This window comes from Lissotriton helveticus, chromosome 2_2 (genome assembly GCF_964261635.1).
Source record: "Lissotriton helveticus chromosome 2_2, aLisHel1.1, whole genome shotgun sequence".
NCBI classification, from domain to species: Eukaryota; Metazoa; Chordata; class Amphibia; order Caudata; family Salamandridae; genus Lissotriton; species Lissotriton helveticus.
This window is the reverse complement of record NC_136060.1, coordinates 117,725,931-117,746,519: the sequence shown is the minus strand read 5'-3', so window position 1 is coordinate 117,746,519 and position 20,589 is coordinate 117,725,931. Positions and strand designations below refer to the sequence as shown.

Sequence of the window (20,589 nt, the reverse complement as noted above, 5' to 3'; positions counted from 1 at the left end):
GGCCCCCCGCCCAGGGGGGCCAAGTTCTCATGGGGCGTTTTTTTTTTTTTTTTTTTTTTTACAAGATGGCGGACAGGTAAGAGCTCCGGCCAGGAGCTCCCGGCCAGGGATCGCATTTTGGTGTAAATCCCCTGAAATCTTCCCTTCATCGACCCTTTCTACATGAATATATGATGATATCCCGCATTCTTTCATACCGCATACCATCACTCCGCATTTTTTACTCCGAAAGTACCATTACTCCGCAAGCCATAATTCCTCAAACTTTTACAACGCATATGACTTTATTATGCATGCCATTACAACGCAAACGCATGTGTGAGGAAGTCATATACTTTGTAAAAGTACTTTATTAAAATATATATATATATATATATATATATATATATATATATATATATTTTATTAAAATGAAACATTGTTTCTTTTAGATTGTATTATATGTATATCTATATTTATATTACATATATATATATATATATATTCACTGAAAAAACCATAGGTTATAGACCATATATAGTTAGGAATTAGCATTTAGAAAACCTTATTTTACTCACACAAAACCATTGAAATTCCATATATAGTTAGTTGCACTAACTATATATCGCGCACCCGCAATCCACTGCTGATGATGTCACATATTACATCATTCATGACATGGTCAGTGACATCACTGATGACATCACTGATGACATCTCAAATGACATCACTGATGACATCATCTAGTGTCTGTGTGTTTTTGTAAAGTTTAAATACGTTTTACATATTGAAGAATGACTGGATGTATGGAAGACTGAGTGTGTGTGTGGCTGGCTGGGAGGTGTGTGACTCTGTGCATATCAATGTGTACTTGTATCAGTGATTGTATAAGAGAGTAAGTATGTGTTAGTATATGTGTGAAAAGTATGGTGTTCTGTGTTTAACTATAGATGAGGAAATCGAAGTGTGATTGATTCTTCACAGGACTGACTAGGTGTATGAGTGCATATGATAGTGTTCTAATAATAAGTGACTGTATGTATGAGTAATTGTATGGGTGAATCGAAATTTGCCTAGCATAGTAACGGTAAGTTTCAATTCTATTAAGGACGCGGAGGCGAGGATTATGCTTTTCTTCCTTCGCTTTATTCTCTATGCTCAAACCACAGCAGCCAGAAAAGCAACAAAGATGTATTTTCTTTTACAAATCAAGAAAAAAACATCATTTAGTCATAACAAAACAAACACAGTATAGTCCCAAGAACATCAACTCCCATCAATCCATGGGGAAACATCATAATATAGTCCTTCTACATTGTCCATGCACTCCTCTGAAAGGTCCTCCATCTTGTGAAGCCTTCCTCTTTCTTCGCGCAAGTCACGCCTGAATCCTATTGGTCCTGTTTTGCACCATCATGTCCTGAAACATAATGAAAACACAAGGAGTTAATCCGTCCAAGGTCGAGTCATCTTGACACTTACTAGCCACGTCAGTGCACTCCAAACACCAAGCAACATTGAAGAAAACAGGTTACTTACAGCCATACGGGTGGGTTCGCACTAACCGTGCACGGGAGGGATAATCCTCGCCTCCGCGTCCTTAATAGAATTGAAACTTACCGTTACTATGCTAGGCAAATTTCGATTCTATGTCAGGACCGGAGGCTCCGATTATGCTAGTTCAAAGCTTACTTACCACCAACCGTGCCACATCCACCACCGGTTTAAAATAAAACCTCTTAAAGGTGGAATCAGAAGACCAATCCGCTGCGCGCATAAGGTCTTCCAATCGAGCTCCCAGAGAGAAAGCCTTAGAAGCCATCGCGCCTCTAGCCGAATGCGCCCCAAACTGTTTTGTGTCAATACCAGCCTCTTGCATGACCCACCTCACCCATCGGGCTATAGTGGGCGAAGAGACAGCTTTGTGTGGTTTCCATAAAGCAATAAGAAGTTGTCGTTCGCCCGGCGGGCGGAATTCCATGGTCATATCCTCGTAGGACTTCAGGCAGTCCACCACACACAGCTTGGGCACATCTGCAAAGGCCGGGTATGAAATTGTCCGAGAATCTGACTTAGTACGGCGACCTACCGTGAAAATAACCCCTTCGGGGGAAAAAACCCGTGCCGTAACGTCCAAAGCCCGGACGTCAGAGACCCTGCGGCAGGAGACGAGACACAACAGCATGGCTAGCTTAGCCGAAAGCTCCTTCAAAGAAAGATACCTATTCGGTTGCCAAGATAAAAACAGATTTAAGACCAAATTAACGTCCCAAAGGACAGAATATCGAGGTTCTGGGGGCAGCGACAGGCGGATACCCCGCAAAAGACGGCAGACAAATGGATGCTCCCCGATCGGGGCTCCGTCAACCGGACAATGAGCGGCTGATATTGCTGAACGGATCGCATTAATGGAGCGGTAGGCCCGACCCTCTGCAGCCAGATCCGCCAGGAAATTTAGTAAGGGAACAACACCCGCGACCACGGGATCCAAGTCCCGTTGAAGACACCAACGAAACCACTTAGTCCAAGCGGACCGATACCGCTTCGACGTACTGTCTGCCCAGGCCTTTGATAAGAAGCACTGAGCCGATCCCGAAAGGCCTGGGAGCGCCCAGCGTCTCCCGAAAGCCTCCATGCCATGAGGCGGAGAGAGCCTTGGCGAATGAGGTGATGCTGCTCCCCGTCCGGATTCAGCAGGAGATGAGGAAGCGGGGGGAGTAGGATTGGAAAATCCCAAGAAAGTTCCAGAAGAACCGGAAACCACACTTGCGACCTCCAAAACGGCGTCACCACCACCACCTCTGCCCCTAGAAGCCGGACCCGGGCTGCCAATCTCACCACCATCGAGAACGGAGGAAAGGCATAACCCTTCTCCTGACTCCAGTCCTGAAGGAAAGCATCCGTAGCTTCCGCCAGGGGGTCGGGTCTCCAGCTGAAGAAGCGAGGGAGCTGATGATCGAGACGGGACGCAAAGAGGTCCACCGAAAATGGACCCCAGTGACTGTCCAGCCACCTGAATACCAGAACGTCCAGCTTCCACAGACTGGAATCCCTTAGATGCCTCGAGTGCCAATCTGCCACTTGATTGGCTTGGCCCGGGAGATATTCTGCCGTCACCGAGACCTGGTGCGCCAGACAATATTCCCAGAAGTCCTTGGCGAGGTCCGCCAAAGCCCGAGACCTCGGGCCCCCCAGGCGATTGACATAGCGTACCGCTGATACGTTGTCCATTTTCAGCAGAACGCATGAACTCGCTTGCTGCCTGGTCCAGCAGCGCACGGCGAATGAACCCGCCAGGAGCTCTAGGCAATTGATATGCAGCCCCTGCTCTTCTAATGACCAAACGCCGCCTGTGGAGAATTCCCCGCAACGGGCTCCCCATCCTGACCGGCTGGCATCCGATTCTATGACCAAATCCGGAGTAGAACCGAAAATCGCCCGTCCGTTCCAGGCCTCCATGTGTGACAACCACCAAGCCATCTCCTCCTTCGCCTCCTCTGACAGAGGCACCACCTGATCGTAAGTCAACCCTTTCCTGAGATGGTGAGCCTTCAACCTCTGCAAGGCCCGATAATGCAACGGGCCTGGGAAGATCGCCTGAATGGAGGACGATAGGAGACCCACCACTCGGGCAATCTGCCGAAGGGAGGTCCGGGGCCTGGAGATGGTCTGTCTCAGGATGTGACGGATTTTGGCTATCTTGGGAGCCGGAAGACTCAAGGAAGCCTGAACGGAGTCGACGACGAAACCGAGAAAAATCAGACTCTGAGTCGGGCATAGGATCGACTTTGACCCGTTGATGACAAATCCCAGACTCTCCAAGAGGGACACCGTCTGTTGCAACTGAGCCGTCAGCCTCTGCGGGCACTGTGCCATGAGAAGGATGTCGTCCAGGTACACAATCATTCTTATCCCCTGACCTCTCAAAAACTCGACCACCGGGTGAAGCACCTTTGTGAAGCACCAAGGTGCTGAAGAGAGACCGAAAGGAAGGGCGACAAATTCGTACACCTGACCCCGCCAAAGAAACTGGAGAAAACGTCGATGGGGAGGATGGACCGGAACCACCAAGTACGCATCTTTGAGGTCCAACCGGACCATCCAATCGTGCGGCAGGAGGACATCCCGAAGGAGGTGTATGCCCTCCATTTTGAAGTGTCGGTAAACCAACCAACCATTGAACTCTCTCAGGTTGATTACCGGACGCCGACCTCCGTCTGTCTTTTCCACTAAAAAGACGTTGCTGAGGAAACCGTTGGGATGCCGAGCTGATCGACAGATGGCTCCTTTCTCTAGAAGAGCGGACACCTCCTCGTCGATCAGCTGGGCGTCGGGAACTGAAAAGGAGATGGGTCGTGGGGGTTCTGCCTGAAAAGGCTGGTCGTAGAATTCTATGTGAAACCCCCTCACCGTCTGCAAGACCCAAGCATCTGACGTAAGCTGAGCCCAAACGTCCTGAAAGGCCGCTAAACGACCCCCTATAGAAACCTGCTCCGCAGGCATGACACTTACCGCCTGTTTGTCCCCGGACTGCGTTGTTCTTGAAGCCGCCGCGTCCGTGGAACCGCTGCCCTCGGGTAGGGTAGAAGGTGTTGAAGTTCGTCGAGGAATTATATTGTCCTCGACCGGAGCCTTGTCCCCTGTTGCCAGATTGTTGGCCTCCACGGCCGGGCGCGCGGCCCCTACCGCGACCGGCCCCTTGGGAGAAACGTGTTTGAAACACCCTTTTTATAGTAGACTGGGCTTTGTCCAATGACGTGAAGGTGGCCACAAACTTCCCCAACTCCTTAACAAAGGGTTCACCGAACAGGCCTCCCTGAGCCACGGCGCCTGCTTCCGAGGACGCCAAGTCGCCTAATTTAGGGTCCAGCTTTATAAGCAGAGACCGCCGACGTTCGGTTGAGAGTGCGCAGTTGGCGTTTCCCATAAATATGATAGCCCTCTGCGCCCAATTGGACAGTACCTCGGGGGAAATGGGATCGCCCGTGACCTTCGCCTCCTCTGCCATGTCCAAGATTTTTGTCATCGGACCAATGGCGTCCAGGAGCTTGTCCTGGCATGAACGCCAGGACCTATCAATGCCTTTCCTCGGGTCCTTTACATATTTGGCCAGGAAGGTCGCCATCTTTGAATCTAACTCGGGCGTAAGGGCTACCTTCCCTGCTAGTGTGGGACGGGGACACTCCGCTCGGAGACAACTACGTGCTTCCTGTTCAAGGGGCTTCCGTAGGCGACCCGCCACGAACTTGGCCACCTTGTCCCCAGGTGCCCAGGCAGCGGAGCGCGGATGCATAATTTCATCCGGGTCCAGCATGCCTGACTCATCCTGAGGCAACGTGCCCGCGGAACTTGAAGGACGCCAAGAACGTGAAGACCCCTCACCGTCGCTGTCCGTCTGGGAACCCCCATCATGAGATGGGGAGGGGGGAGCCGTGGACAGCGTCGGGTCCGGTAGCGCCGGGGGGTCAGCAGGAAGTGGCCCGGACTTCGCCAAGAAGGCACTTTTCAAGCGCTCAAAGGCGTCCTTATCCACCCCCTGCGCCCCCTCAGCGCCACCCTCCGCACACCGTTTCTTAGGAGGGGGCGCCCCCTCTTCTGACTGGGGCGTCGGAGCGGGGGGAATCGCACTTGATCCGGCCTGCGCAATTTTTGCGCACTCTGCCACGATGCGATTAGCCAGACGCTCCTCCATAGGGCCTACCACTTCATTTACACACCGGTAAATAGAGCTATCCACAGCTTCAAAGAAGTCATCGTCTAGGGGTAAATACTGGGTGGATTCCTCCTCATAATACTCCCCTTGCTCCATCACTACCAATACACACCAGGAGACAACCTCAGCAGAGCCAAGCTCCCCTCAAACTAACTGCAGGTAGCAGTGCTTGTTTATACCCCTGACCACCAGAGAGTGTTGCAATGCTGGCTGGCTGCAGACCAACAGGCCTGTTAACTTTTGGGCAGGTCACACGAGCTGCAAGGGTTAAATTGCGGATGGACCGCTGTGGGTAATCAGATTATACCCCCAAGCGCGCAGGCCCTCACGTTGGACAAGGCCAGCCGCCACCTGGCGCGCTAAACGTACTCCTCGGGACCTAGCTTTCCCTGCCCGCAGGCGATTCCGGAGCTGCAGTCTCCGTGCAATTACGGCCCCAGCGGGGCGTCAAGCACTAATGTGCGGGGAATACAGACCCCTCAGGGCGTTCACAGTGTGGCGGCAGGGGGACAGGCTCCGGCGTACTCGGCTCCCTCAGCGCGGTCTCCTCTGAGGAGACTCTCGCGCTGGGAGAAACAACGAGACGCACTGGCGCCCCCTGGCGGGAAATACACTCCGCCGCAAATGTGGGCCAGCCGCGAAAGGAGCGAAAGCGCTCCCGCGGTTAAACAAACAAACAAAGGGAATCTGCAAGAAAAACAACCTGGCAATCAATCCACAAATAAAAGCGATTCCCTTACGAAAACGGCCCGCATAAAACGAACATCATTAACCACTTGGCTGCTAAGGGGTATGCATGTAGGTCCATTGACTTTCCATCGAAATCAATGGGCCCTACATGACGAGCTGGGCTCGTCATGAGCGTCGAAGGGGTTAATAGGGCATACAAGCACATTTTATCACAGCAAGAAAAAACAGCACTTAACTGGCTGCGCAGCAGCGAAGAAAGAGGAAGGCTTCACAAGATGGAGGACCTTTCAGAGGAGTGCATGGACAATGTAGAAGGACTATATTATGATGTTTCCCCATGGATTGATGGGAGTTGATGTTCTTGGGACTATACTGTGTTTGTTTTGTTATGACTAAATGATGTTTTTTTCTTGATTTGTAAAAGAAAATACATCTTTGTTGCTTTTCTGGCTGCTGTGGTTTGAGCATAGAGAATAAAGCGAAGGAAGAAAAGCATAATCGGAGCCTCCGGTCCTGACATAGAATGAGTGAATGTGTGTGTAGACGTACGAATCAGTGAGTGTGTATGTAGTAACTGGTATTGGTGTGTCATGATGTCATCAGTGATGTCATTTGAGATGTCATCAGTGATGTCATTTCAGATGTCATTAGTGATGTCATCAGTGATGTCACTGAAGTATGGTGTTCTGTGTTTAACTGTATAGATGAAGAAATGGAAGTGTGATTGATTCTTTACAGGACTGGCTTGGTGTGTGAGTAACTCCATGGATGAGTGGCAGTGTGTGACTGTCTGCATAGGTGTATGAGTGCATATGATAGTGTTGTAATAATAAGTGACTGTATGTATGAGTGATTGTATGGGTGAATGAGTGAATGTGTGTGTAGACGTAGGAATCAGTGAGTGCTTATGTAGTAACTGGTATTGGTGTGTCATGATGTCATCAGTGATGTCATTTGAGATGTCATCAGTGATGTCATCAGTGATGTCATTTGAGATGTCATCAGTGATGTCATCAGTGATGTCACTGACCATGTCATGAATGATATAATATGTGACATCATCAGCAGTGGATTGCGGGTGCGCGATATATAGTTAGTGCAACTAACTATATATGGAATTTCAATGGTTTTGTGTGAGTAAAATAAGGTTTTCTAAATGCTAATTCCTAACTATATATGGTCTATAACCTATGGTTTTTTCAGTGAATTTTCAAGGTTTTGTAAATGCTAATTCCTAACTATATATGGTCTATAACCTATGGTTTTTTCTGTGAATTTCATTGGTTTTTTAACAGCTAATATCTGTAGCTGTAAAATGTATTCTTCTTTAAATCCAAAAATATATTTTATATGTTTATGAATAATTTTTTTTTTAAATATTTTTTTTTCTTCGTTCCCGCTTCGCGAATCGGGAAGCTTCCCGTTAGCTGACCTTGATGCCGCGAAATAGACCGCGAGCCGGTAAACGTTTCTTTACCGCAAGTGCCGCGTTAGAAAACAACATCGTGACGCCTCCCGTCCGCATGACGTTTCACGTTGTCGCGTGATACGTCATATGACGTACAACGTTAGCGAACTGGTACGCGAAGCGAGTCGCAAAGCGCAGGTTTCTGGAAGCAAACCGGGAGGCCCTGCAAAGCGCTTAACGTAAACACAGCAAGTCATGTGACTTGGTAATAACACTTTTCATTGGTTCATTTCACTTTTGGTTTCCTAATGATGTAAGACTAGGTCATATAATCTAAAATGAACACTTTTGATTGGTTGAGAACTCTTGTTTTTCCCAAATGATGAAAATCCCTCCTTCTTTCCTCACTCTGACTTTCATCATTGTGAGAGAAAGACCCTTTGTGATCACTGAGCAATGGCTTCTTTAGTAGCTTCAGCTGGTGCTTCCCCACCACCTCCACCACATCCAAGGAAGAGTGGACCACCTGCTCAAGTTATAATTCAACAAGGAGAGGAAGAAGAGGAACAGGAGGACGAGCACGAAGAGAGGCAGTTTTTGCCTGAGCAGCCCAGGACGTCTCACCGGAAAGAAAACTTCATTTGGCAATTTTTTAAAATTCCCAAAGGTCAGAAAAAAGTAAATGCAAGATACGTAACTTGCCTTATATGTCAAGATAGACTGTCCAGAGGGACCGACAAAAAATACAGTTTAGGAAACTACACAATGCATCGCCATATGACTAGGTGGCATCCTAACAACTACAGTGCTGCACAGTTTCGGAACGACCTAGATAATCTCCCTATTATGGCCAGAAGATCTGTTGTACCGGAAGTAACGGGACCAGAGGGCAGGGAGATGGTGCCAAATATACAAATGAGATTTGGTGATGTAAAACACATCTGCGTATTTTGCGATGGATTCATTTCCTACGGAGAAAAAAGCATCACTCTGATCAACAGAGCTATTGACTATCATATGCAAGTTTGTACGAAACGCCCAAAATAATAAATACTTCTTTTTTTTGTTTTGTTGCTCCTGTTGAGCCCTTTACAATGAATCGTTTTCATTGCCCCCTCCAAGAAAAACCCAAAAAAATATAAAACTGTTCAGAAAAATTCAAAAAAAGTAAAAAAATGTTCTGAAAAATAAAAAAAAAAGTTATTTTCAGAACTACCTCCCCGTTATTAAAAAATTGGTACAATATTTGGAACTGTGCCAACCTCTATTTCTCTTAGTTCGCTTCCCAGTTCGCTCCCCGGTACGCGAACCGGAAGCGAACCAAAAACAGTAAGTATAAGGGAAGGAAACAGACACTTATGTTAAAAGAAAGACAGCTATAGGGGAGTAAACTAGAGATACTATTACCCGTAATCTACTGCTGATGATGTCACATATTACATCATTCATGACATGCTCAGTGACATCATCAGCAGAGGATTGCGGGTTTTTTGGCAACGTGCCTTATCCACGGTTTAATAACGCTGCCTTTTGCTTTATATAAGTTTTCAAATTGTATGAAATATATACCAGTAGGTCGTTATGAACCTTTAGGTAGTGCTTTTCTTCATGAGGTCTGGTCGCTTCCATACACATACAGATGTTTCAAAGATGATCAAGAAGTTTATCTGAATGGAGAGGAATGCACTGAGACGCCAGATCATTCACTAATGTGTAGGCACATACAGTTACACGGTTCATGCAACAAACACCGACCAAATATGGCTTGCGTGTTGCAAGGCACGCCAGTTCCTGCTATCATCCCCACGTTCAAGTTGTTGGAAAATGGTAGTTATTTGATGCTCAATAATGAAGATTGTTCTGAGTTAATTAAAAGTATTCCTTTTATCGTAACAGTAAGTGAACGGGTTATTTGCTGCAGAAATGTTCTATTTCCTCCCACACATGAACATAGGGAGTTTTCAATCTGGCCACAAATACCAACCTTGGGACAGATTTCAACGGCATGGCAAGAATAAGAGCTCTTTTGTCTCAGAGAGAGGTGGCCTTGAGTTCGGCCCGTGAAACTTTCGTGCTTCACATAGCGAACACCCGTACAGAGGTGCACACACTTTTCAATTCAGATTTGCCTTTCAAATTCAGCAAGATGGTTCCGACTATCTTTAACGCATCCTCCGCAAAGTCCCTGGCGCACTTTTTTAAAGTTGTTACCAGTGGTCTCGTGACTTCATTTGAGAAAATCTTTGGACTCATCCCTGCTTCCTTTCATTCTATTTTCTCCACTCTGGTTCGTGGATTGGCATTTTTACTTGCATTACCAGCGGACGCTCTTGTGCTTTTTTACATTTTTAAATATGGATGTCCCTCCTATGCAACCTCCCACCCTGCAGCTGCTGACACTGTTCCGCAATCGCATGCTAGAATATTATGGCACAATGCCGTTGGCGATATTAAGCACGGCATATGGATTATCTTTTCGATTCTCCTACTTCACCTGTGTCCAGCCTGTATTTCACTGCCTGACCTGTGATTTCGATTGGGCCATTGATTTGTGTCTCTGCGGACCGGTTTCTCCTGACGTCGACTTTAATCAGCTGATGACTCCTATCATTACTCACGAGTTGGTTTGTCCTGGCGAAAGGATTATGGCTGTGGCATTGATGCATGGACTACTTGGTCCCTGGAATTTACTGGCGGCAGCACAGTCTTTCTTGGAACAGAGCTTTCTTGAAAACCCTCCGAGCTGTCCTCTGATGGTGATAGAGGATCCGGTGCTGGGAGAGCACGTATGTTCTTTTCCGCTTTTAAATTGGATGGCTGAACTGTTTTCGGATGAAGACGGTGACTTCCTATTGGAGGCTGTTGCAGCTTATTTTGCATACACAGTTATGTCATATACCTTTTTCATGTTTGATATGCTGAGTACTAGCATTTCATTGACAATTCATTGACTTATTTGTCAAGTTTTTATTATTTACCTTGCCTATTGGCTTAAGACTCGATAAAGTACTTGGCTGTTTTATTTTTCTTTAGCATTAAATTTTCCTAGTTTTTAATGCTTTACCTTGCGGACCGTCCACATATAAACTTGCAATCTGCTCTCATGAGATGGCACTTCTATTATCTTATTCAGTTCGTTTCCGGATCATGGGGAGGTGTCATCTAGGTCCTGGATATCTTTACACCGTGTTAAGTTAGCATGGGCTCATTACCGGTTTAAACGCCATTTTTCCTTTTTTGCAACTTCTGCACACGACACTTAGTTGTTGCTTTAGCTTTCCACCTAGTAGTTCATCGTGGTTTACATGAGAATAAGATGTTATTGCTCTACTATCTGCTTTGCTTGTTAAACTATATCTGTACAGCGAGTGCTAAAGTTTCAAGAACAACACGATACAGAATTGTTATGAGGTCTGATCTCCACGACTTCATACTCATAACATAAGTGCAACTTCTGCCAATTCTGGGCATGAGGCGGGTTTTATATTGCTTTGCCGAACACACATACACAACAGTTGATGCGGCTCACATGAAGAGAGAGCTGGTGTATGCTGATGTGATTCCTTCAAATCTAAGACACTAAAGTATGGGCACGCCCTAAACCAACACAAAGAGACCTTCTTAGCAAATAATATAATATGTGTATTAGGGAGGGTGAGATATAAGCAGCCGCGGGCCGTGGAGGGAGTTACGGTGAGGCGGGGAGGGGGAGAAGCAGGGTGGAGCCCTCTCTACCTTGCCCCTCCCCCTCCCCGCCTCCCTGCCCCACCGTAACTCCCTCCACGGCCCGCGGCTGCTTATAAGTGTTGCTAACTCTTATTCATTTACAGCATGTTAACATACTATCACCATTCGCTTTTTATGTACTAGTAACTATGCTGGTAATTTTGCTACTGATAATATGTGTACTTGTATTATCTAAGATACTACGCCTGTGAAGACGGCATTAGTAAATAAACATTTCAAATACACATGTGTTCTTCTTAACTCCATGTTCTGGTTTCTAAGAAATATATAACGACCGACTGTTCATGAGTTCCACGTATCCTGAGGTACTATAAGTTCATATTCTGGATTGTCTAAACATTGAGAGTTTGTTATATCCAATGTGACACTGTACCTAGCTTGCTAAGGAGTTTTTGATTACTAACGTGAGTTTTGGGACACCCTAATTCGCCGAGGTTCCAATCCTCTGTCCACAGTTCTGTGTGAGAACAGAAACCCTGCGACAGGGGCACCCCCGACCCTTGCTGGAGCTTCATCACACTTGCGATACAACTCCAGCAATGCGCCACCTTTACGGCACAGATACATCACGCATCTGTGCTGTTTTTGCCCCATGATGCGCCGCATTGTAAATGCAGCACACCATAGGTGACGGAACAGCGGCACAGAATGACTAACACATCCCTGGTGATGCGCCAGTCATCATAAATGTATCCCTATGCTTCTTATCTTGTTAGAGATGAACCGCCATATGTATCATCAAAGTTTTTTGCATTTCCTAAATAGCGAACTTTAAGGAATAAATAGCGATTCTTTACCATTCCTAGTTTGCGATGAGCTATTTGCTAATTACAAATTACCCATTCATTTCCTTCATTTCCATAGGGCGGTTGGACTCACTTTTAGCTCGAACGGCTGAATGGATTTCCACGAAACTTGGCAAAATTGTAGGGACTGGTAGCCCGATGTGCCTTTGCTATGTCTCAAGATATATGCTCCAGTGGTTTTTACGAAAATTAACTTTGAAAAATATATATTGGGCTACATTGGCCTATATATATGTTGGAGCCCAAATGTAGCCCAATGTAGCCCAATGTAGCCCAAAGATGGCCGCCAGACACACAAAAAAACAAATGTAGCCCAAATATCAGCCAGATGTAGCCCAACTATAGCCCAGTGACAGAATGACCAATCAGCTTCGCAAACCTCCGTTACGCGAAGCGGAGCGCTGTTACAGATATATATCTTTTTTTGAACGTTAATTTCTTAAAATCCACTGGAGCACATATATTGAGACCTAGCAAAGGCACATCGGGCTACCAGTCCCTAATATTTTGCCAAGTTTCGTGCAAATCCATTCAGCCGTTCGATTATTATTATTATTATTTTTTATTTTTGCCCCGCGGGGCCCTTTTAAAACCTCCACATCAAACCTAGGGGGTCAGCGAGGATCTACTATGCCCCCTTATAGTTATTTCCCCCTTTGTTTTGACCTCCTCTTGTCTCTCGATCCTACCGAGAGACAAGATGGCGGCCGCTACGGACTGTTTGGAATGTTGACAGACGCCGGAGAACCAATCAGCTTCGCTTCACAAAGCTCCGTTGCGCGACAAGTACGCGTCCTGGGCCGCTGCCCAGTCCGCTGTTACAGATATATATCTTTTTTTAAACGTTAATTTCTCAAAATCCACTGGAGCACATATATTGAGACCTACAAAAGGCACATCGGGCTACCAGTCCCTACAATTTTGCCAAGTTTCGTGCAAATCCATTCAGCCGTTCGGGCTAAAAGTGAGGCCAACCGCCCTATGGAAATTAACATGGGAAAAACGCGTTTTGGGACCCCCCTTTTTTCTCGGCCCCCCCTTGACGAACCCCCCCAAAATTTTCAGGGGCTGCTCAGAAACAAAATGTGCCATTTTCCTGAAAATTTCAGCCAATTCCGTCCACAAACGCCAAAGTTATTAGACATAGAATTTTCAAAAATCCCATAGAGAAAAAATCCTAACTATATATACCTACTGGCGACCGCCAGTAGGTAATATATATATATATATATATATTCATTATATATTTAAAAAATGTTAATTAATAATTACCCTTTACACCCTAAAAACGAATCCCACCCTAGTCCCTTTTAATACCCCAGCACCCTTAAACACTAACCCATCCTGACCCTAAAAATACCCCTATACCCCAAAACCCAAACCTAGCCCTGTTCCCTATTAATACCCCTGTACCCCAATACCCAAAACTAGCCCTGAACCCTAAAAATACCCCTGTACCCCAAACCTACCCCTGAACCCTAAAAATACCCCTGTACCCCAAAACCCAAACCTAGCCCTGAACCCTAAAATTATCCCTGTACCCCAAAACCCAAACCTACCCCTGAACCCTAAAAATACCCATGTACCCAAAAACCCAAACCTAGCCCTGAACCCTAAAAATACCCCTGTACCCCAAAACCCAAACCTAGCCCTGAACCCTAAAAATACCCCTGTACCCCAAAACCCAAACCTAGCCCTGAACCCTAAAATTACCCCTATACCCCAAAACCCAAACCTACCCCTGAACCCTAAAAATACCCCTGTACCCCAAAACCCAAACCTAGCCCTATACCCTAAAAATACCCCTGTACCCCAGAACCCAAACCTAGCCCTGAAGCCTAAAATTACCCCTGTACCCAAAAACCCAAACATAGCCATGAACCCTAAAAATACCCCTGTATCCCAAAACTCAAACCTAGTCCTGAACTCTAAAAATACCCCTATACCCCATAACCCAAACCTAGCCCTATACCCTAAAAATACCCCTGAACCCCTAAAACATATACCCCAACACCCCCAAACAAAAATCATACCCAAACCTAGCCCTGAAGCCTAAAAATAGCCCTATACCCCAATACCCAAACCTATCCCTTAACCCTTAAATACCCCTGTACCCCATAACCCAAACCCACCCTTAAAATACCCCTGAACCCCTAAAACATATACCCCAACACCCCCAAACTAAAACCATATACTTACCTTGCACTTAAATATAAAAAACATATGCTTTTACCATTCATGCTTTTACAACGAATTTCGTTGTAAAAGCATGCGTGGTAAAAGCATATAAGATGTAATGGCATGCGCTGTAATCTTTTGCGGAGTAAAGGTACTTGCGTTATAAATGTATGAGGAGTGAAGGTATGAGGAGTGAAATTTGCGGAATGACGGTGTTTTACCTTTCTACATACTTGGGGTCTTGTCTTTGTTCAGCGGTTCTCTCCTTTCTGGTCTCCCTTATTTGAACTGAGGCCTCCTATGGAACTGTGACCGATGTTACTGGCGGCTGATCCTGACCAACATGGCCGATGTCCGGTGGAGCTGCTTCGCCAGCTAGAGAGGAGATCGGCTCCGGTTCACTACCTCGGCCGTCATCTACCCAGCCGGACATCGGGCACAGTGCTCGTCCTCTCTCCGCTGGTTCTCCGTGCTTCCTTCGCCTCCCGGTGAACTCCTGTGGGTCTGCCAGTTGCTTGTTCACTGCATCGTTGACCATGGCCCCGCTGATTGACTCTTCCTTTCTGGACCTTGGCTTTGCTGCGATTCGCGGACTGCCTGCGTGGCCTTACTGGGCCTGTTGCTGGAACGCGTGGCTGCCCGCCTTCCTTTTGGGAACCGAGACGCGCTTGCCTCCATCCCGCAGCTCAGCAGCAAGGAATTAGGCGAGAATGCAATGAGGCGATCTGGCTTTCGCTTGCAGGCCGGTCCGTTGCTGTTGCTGCCTGGCATCCCGCTGGCACCTAGTACAGGGCTTCAACAGAGTTATGTGGTTCGTGTCTTCCCCCGTCAGAGCCACCCCAAGAGAGCCGCGGCGCGGCTGTCCGGATCTCCGAGTTGGTTTCCCTCGGCCGCATTGAAGCGCCTGCCTGACCCCCATGGCCTCCTTTCCCCTTACGAGGCTGCTGCCTGCGCTCCATCGTCTTCCCTGTCATCACTGGACTGCCGATGTGTTGTGGGTGTTCAACAGCCTTCTGACTTCCTTCACTATAGATCTGGGAGCTGCCCCTACTTGTGGGCTAGGTTTTTTTTGTTGTTGTCCTGTTTGGATTTTAAAAAAAAAATTGCCCGATTTGTGTTTACCCGCAATTGCCGCCATTTTTGTTTGCGCGGTACCTGGGGTCTTTGAAGCTGAAACCGACATCTTACGGTCTCGTCATTCCCCCTGACAGACTCATGCATCTGATCAGCCCCTTGTTTCACCTTACTGTCTATTGTCTGTGATCTGATCTTCCTTCTACCCCTCTCTCTCTTCACCATCTACGCTCTCATATTATCGTTTTTCTATTCCTTGTAACGTCCTAGTAACTGATGTAAATTGTTTATGATGTAACCTTGTAACAATATGTAACTCTCATGTAAAGCGCTCTGATACCTCCGGGTCTAGCCAGCGCTATATAAAACTCATCAAATAAATAAGATGTAGTGTTATGTTTATATGGAGTGGTTTTTCCAACTTGCTTTATTGTTCTGCCGTGGTATCTTCTTCCCATGCTTTTCTTTTTGCAAAGTTGCGGGTTTCAGTTCGGTACAAGGTTCTGCTCAACGTTTCTGGTGGGATGTCTCCATCCTCATCACCCTTTCTGGCAGCCTGTCTCTTTCTCTTCTTTTCTTATAACAGACTGGATAGCCTAGTCAAGGATTTTCATGGGATCGGTTTGCAGATCCTCCTCAGGGGATGGTATTGCTTAGGTATCTCATTCAAAGGTAAGGAATCTGCAGCTAGTTGTCTTTATCAGATGAATAAGTTACTTACCTTCGGTATCGCATTGTCTGGTGGAGACAAGATCTAACCGCAGATTCTTTACCACCCACCCATCTTCCCCTCTCTGTGAACGAATTATCCTTTTCTTTCCAGATCCGTATATGCACTTATTAATAAATAATAATGTTTTTCAAAAGAAGATTATTTTTGGGCACACTGTTTCCATAGCAGTTTCTATGCGTGGCTCTGCGTTTTACAGCGGGAAGTAGTTGCAAAAGAAACTGCCATCAGCACGTCAGGGGAGGGCTTCTATGGACTCTTGACGTCACATCCGGTCGACGACGTCTTGAAGTCACTCGACGCCCTCTACCGACTTGCATAGGTACTGCTGTAGAAACGTTTTCAGATTCAGTCTGGCACCTGGGGATAATTCAAAGGTAAGGAATCTGTGGCTAGATCTTGTCTCTACCTGATAAGGCCTCACCGAAGGTAAGTTACTTATTCTTTGACGCATCATTAATCTTCAAACCATGCAGATGAAACTCTTGACACTTGTGAGGCTGCAGTATTGGTTGTTCTTTCTCAATGTAACAGGGGCAAGTGGGTGATCAGCTGCCCCGCACCTAAAACAAATCAAGCAGTCATGGCCCTGTCTTTTGGACACCAGCAGGGACTCCTAAATTATACACTTGTGGCGCCTCAGAGATATTCATTCCTAGGTGACCCCATAGCTTCTAACTTTCGTTGGTATTATTTCAGTTCAGGGCGGACCTCCAGTTCTTTGCCTGTGGAATGTGCGACCTGCTGAGTTTGTGTGGAACACCATGCTCACAGTCTGTCACCTGTGTTTATTTTGTAGGTGGGGAGCTCTCGGCCTTCCTGGTTCTCACTCTGCTTTGGCTGCACTGTCTCAGGAGGCTGGCAGAGTGCATCCTTGTCAATGTGTTCTCCGACGGAGTCATTCACCTGGTGCAATACTGCTTCGGACTGATGTATTATATTCTCCTGGGCATAACTGTGCTGTGTCAAGTGCCACTGCATAGAAAAAGCTGTGAGTATGCCATGATCAGTGTCAACAGATCTCTGTTCTTCTTCCAGCAAATTAGGCATAAAGGAGGAGCAAATGTTATGTTTGAAGATGTAATTATGATTTTTAGAAAAGGAAGTAACACTCAAACTATATGATGGCCTTGATTACAAGTTGTACAGTACTGGAGGGGTACAAACTTACCACACCTTTTAACGGTTACTGTGTGGTACCCCCTCCAGTACTCTGCATTTAGAGTTCAACTCAGGGCACAAGTCCTAAAAAAAGAATTGGGGGGATTAACCTAGTTAATCAGAATGCAAGTGGCATCACAGCGCGTGACATCGCGGTGCGTGACATCACAGGATGTGGCATCATAAGAAATGTTATCAGAACTTAAGTCCACACATGTATGTTTAGCAGGTCTATCATGAGTACATTGGAGCACATTTCGAGTACACAGGGAAATCCTCCTGGTATAGGCAGAAGATTCACACTTTTGAAAGCTACACATAAAACAATGTTGCCTTTTGTCAGCGTAAACTTCCTCTATCCATAATGCTTTGCAAGAATAATAAATTATTTCAACGTAGTAAGCACTATATAAATTACATTTATTTTGTGTAAATACAGGGAAAGACCAACACATCTGACATTCTTACAGTGCATGCAAATCTCCTATACAGAGACTGAACAAAGTGAAAAGCTGCCTCTCTTAAGAATGTGAGAAGTGCTAACAAGGTGTGAGCCTTTGTTTCCCCTCAGCTTCATTGGCATCTAGGTGTGAGGCTCCTGACTGCTGCCAGCCAGGAGACTTGAACAAAAGGAGGCCTGATGACCCCTCCGATTTGGCCCAGCGGGAGTCTTAGTCTAGTCAAATTAGTTCAAAAAATGGGCTAACCTAGAACTAATTGAAATACAATTTCTGTGAGTGGGGCGGATTTATCAAAATGGCTGCCCATTATTTGAGATATAGGGTATAACTGTTTATATGCCCATGTCTGGTATCATTTTATATGTTGTTAGGGACAGGAAAGTAAAAAATAACATCAGAAATTGTTTCTGATGGCCATAATATCAAATAATCGCGGAATATGTCAGACAAAGTTTGTATAATTTTTTCGTTGACTTATATGACAAAGTGTGAAGGAACGTAAATATTACAATTAACTTTTGAAATAAAAAGTTTGCTATTGTTTGTGTTTTGTTTTGTAACTTTGTTGTTATTGTTTGTTTTTTGGTTAATCAAAAATGTTTCATTTATGTGTTACAGGTTCTTGAGAGTTGCTGTGAGATACAGTGAAAATGGACGTAGAAAAGTGTTTCATTTGTGATGTGGTGTTTCAAGAAGATGACGATGTATCTTTACTCACAGAAAGAGGAGTGACTGGAATTCAAAAAACATGCAAGGAGAGAAAAATAAGTTTCACGTTTGTGTTGGGCAGAAAGTTCACAAGAAATGTAGAGCGCGTTTTGTTAACTTGAAAACTCCGTTCCAGGAGAAAGAATCAGATCCCACAACTTCTCGTGTTCTACGGTTGTGTGAAACCCCGTCTTAATGACCGTTAAAATTTTTCCAGTTGGAGTCACAATGGCGATAATGCCCATCCCATGAAAAGTACCATGACCATCTATTGTAATAATATTGTGATCAATATTATCAGCTGCACATTGAATGAATTTCGGAGGACTTTCAGAAGGTTCCACAAGGACAGGTCTAGTATTTGCCCTTTCTGCTGCAGCTGAACGTTCAAAACAAAGAACTTCTGAATAGGAGCTGCAGAATCCCATATGATTTACTGCTTCAACTACACATCTCGAGCTTGTATTGTCATGTAATTGAACTGCCAGCCCTAACTGCAACGGTGCAACTAAGACTCGTGGGCGCACAGCTTGCATAATTGCCTGTCCTATAAAAGCTACTTTTCTCTCACTGTTGGTTTTATCAGTAACAAAAACTGATAATAAGAGCCTTAACGAATCAGGAATATAGCTCACATTATAGCCAACACTACTCCTGTTTTCAATGGGTAGATATATTTCTGGTTCTACAGGGATGTCTTTAATATAATTTCTTATTATTTCAGCAGCTGCCATAAGGAGATTGTTTCGATCCTCTTCAACATCTCCATGGCTATGACTGTGGTACTCTTGCAATACATGAGCAGCTGTACTTTTATAAGTAACGACATCAGCAGTCCCTGCAACTGTTCCTATGAAGATTTCATCTTCACAATGCTCTTTGAGTTTTTGTTTCATATATTTCGGACTGTCTGGTTTGGTATCTTCTGGCAGTAATTCTCGCCTTTTATTAACAAGTTCTTTAACAGTAGTTTGTTCTTCATCATTTTCCTCCATGTATTTAACTTCTTGAAGAAAAGTTTCCTGGCGAACTGAGTCCTCTGGTCGACCTGAAGATATTGGAGTGTTATCAGTGAACTGCCCGGGAATGAATTTTCCAGTATAAAAATTGACGGAACACTGTTTGTGGTAGCATGCATCTACAGCATGTAAATCAGACACATTTTGAATACGTCTCTTAACTTTGTCTGCCTATTCATCATTGCGTTTGTTGCATTTTTGTAAAACTGATGATTTGAATTCAACTGTTCGTGCATTAAACCACAAATTTTTTTCCCTCTCCCTGAAGTATAAACTTAACTCAGTACCACAGAATTTTTTTTTTTTCTAAAATCAAACGGGGTTTCACACCACCATAGAACACGAAAAGTTGTTGGAACGGATTCTTTCTCCTGGAACGGAGTTTTCAAGTTAACAAAACGCGCTCTACATTTCTTGTGAACTTTCTGCCCAGCACAAACGTGAAACTTAGATATTTTTCTCTCCTTGCATGTTTTTTGAATTCCAGTCACTCCTCTTTCAGTGAGTACAGATACATCGTCATCTTCTTGAAACACCACATCACAAATGAAACACTTTTCTACGTCCATTTTCACTGTATCTCACAGCAACTCGCAAGAACCTGTAACACATAAATGAAACATTGTTGATTAACAAAAAAACAAACAATAACAACTAAGTTACAAAACAAAACACAAACAACAGCAAACTTTATATTTCAACAGTTAATTGTAATATTTACGTTCCTTCACAATTTGTCATATAAGTCAACGAAAAAATGATACAAACTTTGTCTATGTGACATATTCCGCGATTATTTGATATTATGGTCAACAGAAACAATTTTTGATGTTATTTTTTACTTTCCCGTCCCTAAAAACATATAAAATTATACCACACATGGGCATATAAACAGTTATACCCTATATCTCAAAT

General features: G+C 45.2%; 1 protein-coding gene across 1 annotated transcript in view; it reads left to right on the top strand.

Annotated features, from left to right (window-relative positions):
* The window catches only part of SRD5A3 (steroid 5 alpha-reductase 3), a 161,821-nt gene that overhangs the window by 115,548 nt on the left and 25,684 nt on the right, over positions 1-20,589 (top strand). The window contains exon 3 of the mRNA XM_078678953.1: positions 17,125-17,316. Within this exon, the coding sequence (XP_078535079.1) occupies positions 17,125-17,316 (192 nt within the window). The remainder of the gene's footprint in view (positions 1-17,124; positions 17,317-20,589) is intronic.